At 51.0% G+C, this 6000-nt stretch overlaps 1 protein-coding gene across 1 annotated transcript in view; it reads right to left on the bottom strand.

Annotated features, from left to right (window-relative positions):
• STARD8 (StAR related lipid transfer domain containing 8) overlaps positions 1 to 5158 on the bottom strand; it is a 103870-nt gene extending 98712 nt beyond the window's left edge. Inside the window, exon 1 of the mRNA XM_039488457.1 lies at positions 4995 to 5158. Within this exon, the coding sequence (XP_039344391.1) occupies positions 4995 to 5133 (139 nt within the window). The 5' untranslated portion in view covers positions 5134 to 5158. The remainder of the gene's footprint in view (positions 1 to 4994) is intronic.
• Positions 5159 to 6000: the final 842 nt, after the last annotated feature.

Raw genomic sequence — 6000 nt, forward strand, 5'->3', positions numbered from 1 at the left:
ACCAAGCCAAGGGTATTTTGATGGCATCAGGTGATAGGTATTTCATTTCATGATTCTCACTGCCATGTCTTAATATGTTGGAAATCCCAGCACTTGCATCTTAAACCCATCCATTTGCTTCTATTAGGAATTAGTCAAGAATCAATTCCTCAGTTTCCAAAGGAGTGGGGGGAGGGGGGGGAGACAGACATACAACAGCAACATTCATAGGATTTGATTTCATGTAACAAGGGTCCTGTGTCTTTCCCAGTGCACAGGGTGATTGAAACATCAGCCACAGATCTCAGCGAAACAGCAGGAATTCAGCCAAGGAATCTGGATTATGCAGCCACTGCAAAACCAGAGTAAAACATCTCCAGCCACTGCAAGGGGGACAAGTTATGGAGCAAAGAGAGAGGAAGCAACCAGCTCAGTCACCCCAAACTCATCTGCTTCAAAAGCCTGAGTGCTTGATCCTGCTCCCATTCAAATCAAGGGGGAGGGAGGTTGCTGCTGAATTCAATGTGAGCTGGCCCTGAAATTTCACACCAATAGTAGCCCAAAGGGACCACCAGAGGCAAGGGGATGATGAAGCAGCAAGCATCTCGGACCTCTCTGGGCCCTGCAGTATCAACCGGACTGCAGCTGACCAGTCAAAATAGCCTGGTGTGGGAAGTGGTTATTGTGCTTTGCAATCAGGTGACCACAAAAGAAGCCCACCTGGGGCATGGTAAAAAGGGGGAACGTTGGGAGGAAGGGAAGCAGAGACTGGTGTATTGTTCCCAAGATAGTGAGGGGGGGTTTGCAAGTCTAAGGCAGTGCTTTTCAAACCTGGGCTATGGTCAGGAAGCAGAGTCCATGTTTACCAAGATAAATGAAAAGGCCCAGCCACAAAGCAAACAAGATGTTGGCTAATCCCACAAAAATCCTTGAACGGGGTCTGTCTGGCTTGGGAGCAGCGATGGCTTCTGAATACCATATCCTCAATAAGATGGACACACTGAGCCCTGCAGTACCAGTGCCAGGTCAGTCCAGAGTACACTCCTGCCCCTCTGAGCTCTCTCTCTTCACCAGCAAGGCTGGCCCTAGCTCCAGTGTGTCATCATCCAGCACATTGAGATATTGAGATGAAGGCTTAGCACTAAAAAATGATCGAGATCCGAAATGCCAAGTCTGGGAGTTGCAGGAAATTTCAAGGCCTGTTAAAGAAACCTAGCCCACAACATGTCATGTTGAATCCTCTGCTGACCATAGCTGTGTCCTTCATTCTGGGTGTTTGACACACCTCTGGGCAGGGGCGGCTCTAGACCCAGCCGCCAAAGCAGCGCGCGGCGGCGGCTTTCGGGGGCGCGGCATTCCTGCTGAGCTCGCTCGCTCCGGCAGGCCCACCCGGAGCCGGGGGGGCGGAGGACTGAGCCGCGGCTGCCGCGCGGGCCGGTCCTCGGGTCCGCTCCCCCCGCTCTCGGCTGAGCTCCCCGCCAGGTGCGCTCGCTGGTCTCGCCGTGCTCCGGGGCGCTGCAGACCTGCAACAGCATGCCAGCGAGAGCCCAAAGGGGCGGAGGAGGGGACCGGCGGCGGGGGCGGGGCTCGCGGCGCGCGCGCCTCCCTGCGGCAGCCTACTTTCCTGCCTCTGGGCCTAGACAAGGGGAGGGTTAGGACAGTGACACACAAGGGATTAATGGAAACAGCCTTTCAGGATCCAGGAACATCATACACACAGGGTTTACAGAGTTGGTTATTTCAATGGCCAGTTTCTTTAGGATCCCCTTGTCCTTCCTTTGTTTCTCCTTTCCCCTGGCAACCTAACATTTCCTTCCAGGTAAGGAGAGTTGTAGTCAATCTCCTCCAGAACATATCTATGCTATTCCTGAGGGATCATTTGATAGCAGCACAAGTCACTCACTCTCCCTCAGGGCTGTGGGGCAGGTTCTAGACAGACTCTTCACTAAGCACTAGAGTGGTTGAGAAATAGGGAAAAAATGATGTTGAGAAAAAATTCAAAGTTTTCCCATTGCACAGGAGTCAATATGGATCAATATTCCTGTCTGGTTTTTGCAAAAATTTCCCTTATGTTTTTCATCTATATATTTTTATCAACACTTTTATTCAAATAATTTTCAAAATCATTATCAAAATTTGTTTTCCTAAACTGTGGGTTGGTTGGTTTGACTAAAAAATGGGGCTCTACCACAAAGTTAAAAATTATTTTAAAAGGTTGACAAAAACTAGATAAAAAAATGTCAAAGAACATTTCACAAAATACAGAAAATATTGATAATGGTGACAATTGTTTGTGAAAAGTTTTGTTTTAAAAAAATATTTTTAAAATTATAAAAAATTTACATGTAAAAATTTGTGAACTAAATTTATGGATTATATTCCCTGTCAGAAGTGAAAATCCCGGTAGCTAAATGATGCATCTCACAATGCATCCAGTCTAGACAAGAGAGACTAAGGGGAGACGTCGTCAACTACAAATACACTAACAGGATATACGGTGGTGGGACAGGAATCAAGTATTCTACAAGAACGTTTTTCACTGGGTGAAAAGCTAGACCCGAAGTACACTGCTTATATGAAGGATACCAAGACAGTAAACTCGGTAGGGGTCCAGTGCATAGTTATAACTAGAGCAGGTCAAAAATTTTCCAGCTGAACAGTTTTCTGTTAGAAAACATTGATTTCACAAAATCAAACTGTTTTGCAGGAATTTCCCCCTGATGATCAATGTGTGGTATGTTGTGTACAGAGGGGAGGATAACACATAACAAAAACTCTGGCCCTGCCCCAAAAACCTAACAAGCTGAGCAGGGCTAGTATTTTTATTTTATTTGGGTTTCAAATAATAAAGACACCTAGGTGCCCTGATATAATTAATCACATAATAAATACAATTAAATTAAACCTCAGCAGCATTAAAATCATTTCCACAGGAACTCAGACTGCCAACCACCCACGCCCTTTACCATCCTGGAAACACCACCTCAGCCTTCCCCAGAGACCCTGTCTTTTGCAGTGTGCCCAGAAAGTCACCAAATTTGAGCTCTTTCAGACCAAAGTCTCAAGAGACACCCTGCCATAAGCTGCCCTCTCTCTTTTATAGATCAGCCTGTTTTTTCAACCCAGCGCCATTAAAACGGCTCCTAAGCCCTAGACCTCTGAGCCTCCTCTGAGCTACACATCCACTTGCCATGTTTGCATGCCCTCTTCCCCCATATACCACCCTCCAGTGACCTGCACATCTGAGTCGCCCCCAAGCCTTCTCCCCAGATCATCAGGTCCCCATTGGGAGGATGCTGTGTAACATATGCACAATGCCTCCCACTCTAACTCCACCCCTAAATTTGCCCACAATATCCAGGCTATTCTAACAAGTGCTGATTCCAACCACCCATTTGTGAGCCCACTGGAGCCAAAGTTCCCTAGCGACATGCCTAACGGGAATGTTAGTAAGTTTGATAATTTGCCATTAATCAATTAAATGTTGGTCCTGGACTTGTGATTTCTGCTGAAGTCTGTCTCTCTTTTTTCCTCTGTTTTGATACACAGTAGTAACAGAGATGTCAGAAGACTTTAGAACCGACACCTTGATTTTTATGGAGCCATAATTCAGAAACCATTCACCTGAGTCACTTCAGGTTTGCGAGAAAGCCCCTACATTCAGCCCAGATGTAACATATGAACATCGTATGATTTCTTTTGCAGGGGGAAGGAGGGGATTTTAGAATGGCGGCCCAGGGTGCCAAAAGCCCAACTTATTATAAACACACCATTCAGCCTTCATTCCGGAGCAGCTGCCATCACTCCATAATACTTTATAGCTTACACTCATACTACATTGCAATGGATTTGTCAGCCTGACGGTTAGTTGCTGGATGCTCCTAATGGATCTAAATGTATTTTAAAATGAACAGTGGTTTGAAATCCCTCCAGCACAAGGTAAAATCTGTCACTTCACAACATAGAACAGCTCCCAGGTCACAGGCTGTTTGTAGGACAGGGATTGCTTTAGCAACATCAGCCCCCAAGATGGATTTAAAACCAAACCACAGGTCAGTATCCACATGCAGCCCCCCCACCCCACAATCCCTGGAAAGTCTGGGACTTTTCTTTTGATTTTCCTCCCCCTGCTGCCTCTCACTCTCTTCAGATCTAAAACATATGGAATCGTGGAGAGTGCCCAGATCAGACACGTGGCACTGAGAGAAGGGAACAGCTCAAATAACCCAGGGACAGAGAAAAGAGCAGACACGGATAAGGCAAGAAAGAGAGAAAGGGGGACAGACGGAGATCCTGGGATAGAAGAAGGAAGGGCAGATGCTGAGGGAGAGACAGAGGGATGAACAGACGCTGAAAGGACAGACAGATACAGGGAAAGCGACAGACAAAGATCCTCTTAGGACAGAAGGAAGGACAGATATTGATTGAGACATACAGGGACAGGCACGGGGGCAGGGGGAAGGACAGACAGACAGGGGAAGGCAGTGACGGAGGGTCAAGCAGATCCTGGGGTGGAGGAAGGACAAACAGACTGGGGAAGACAGATCCTGGGGCAAGGAGAAGGACAGACAGAATCAGGCAGATCATGGGACAGGGAGAAGGACAGACAGACGTGGGAAGGCAGTGAGGGCAGATCCTAGGGCAGGGGAAAGGACAGAGAGACAGGGGAAGGCAGATCCTGGGGCAGAGGGAAGGACAGACAGACAGCCCGGGGAAGGCAGATCCTGGGGCAGGGGGAAGGACAGACAGACAGCCCGGGGAAGGCAGATCCTGGGGCAGGGGGAGGACAGACAGACAGACAGCCCGGGGAAGGCAGATCCTGGGGCAGGGGGAAGGACAGACAGACAGACAGCCCGGGGAAGGCAGAGCCTGGGGCAGGGGGAGGACAGACAGACAGACAGCCCGGGGAAGGCAGATCCTGGGGCAGGGGGAGGACAGACAGACAGGGGAAGGCAGAGCCAGGGGAAGGGGGGAGGACAGACAGACAGACAGGGGAAGACAGAGCCTCTGCTCACCTGGCCCCGGCTCTCGGCCTCCCCCTTTCCGGCCCCAGCGCCTCCACGTGCAGGGCGCCGCGGCCGCGGCTCTCTGGAAGCGGAGCTTGAAGGACCGTTTGCTCCAGGGCTCAGCCCGCCGCCGGCTCGGACTCCCCATCGGCGCCGCGGGCCGAGTGCGGCGCGGGCAGGGCGAGCCGGCCCGGCCCCTGCTCCTGCTCCTGCCCACGCTCTGCCCCGGCTCCGCCGCCTCCAGCGCCCGCCCCGCGGCCGGGTCTCACCCCCAGGACCCGCCCGGCGCCTGGGCACGGCCGGGTGCAGCATCTCCCCCAGCCCCAGCCCATCCTCGCGGCGCCTCGCCCTTCCCGCAGCCCAGGGGCTCCAGCATCCCCCGGCTCTAGGCAGCAGCCCCTTCGGGGGGGGGGGTGTCCTCCAGCCCCTGCACTGCCCCCAGCGCCCCGCTGGGCCGGGCGGGGGCTCACGTGGCTGTGCCGGCTTCACGGAAACCAAGCCCAGGGCATCGCGCTGGGGAGCAACAGCCGGTACCCACCGGGCTCCGCAGCGCCCAGGGGTCTGGGGACTGAGCCGGGGCTCCCAGCCCGCCCCTCGACCGTACATTTTATCAGTAAATAGGGGTCAATGTCATTTCACCAGCCACAGCCACGCAAACGTATTTCCATCAATCACACTCAAAAGAAACAGGCTGCTTGAAAACGTATTCGAGTGGGATTTCAAGGGCACTTTGCAGATTTTGACATGTGATGTCAACAACTGGTGTTTTAACAGTTCTAAAACTTTCACTTTTGGAATCTCAACCTGGACTGTCATTAAATAATTACGGTCTTGGCCTCCCGTCATTTCCCACACTGGAGAACCTTTAAATTGGAAAAAAAAATGCTTACAAATGCTGATGTTATGAGTCAAAATTATAAAAAAAATTCTGCCCAGCCTCTATCACACACACACACACACAGCTGCACTCCAAGGCCCATGTCCTTTTAATTTTCCTTCCCATCACTTGGTCCCT

The sequence above is a fragment of the Mauremys reevesii genome, linkage group 9 (genome assembly GCF_016161935.1).
Source record: "Mauremys reevesii isolate NIE-2019 linkage group 9, ASM1616193v1, whole genome shotgun sequence".
Lineage (NCBI taxonomy): Eukaryota > Metazoa > Chordata > Testudines > Geoemydidae > Mauremys > Mauremys reevesii.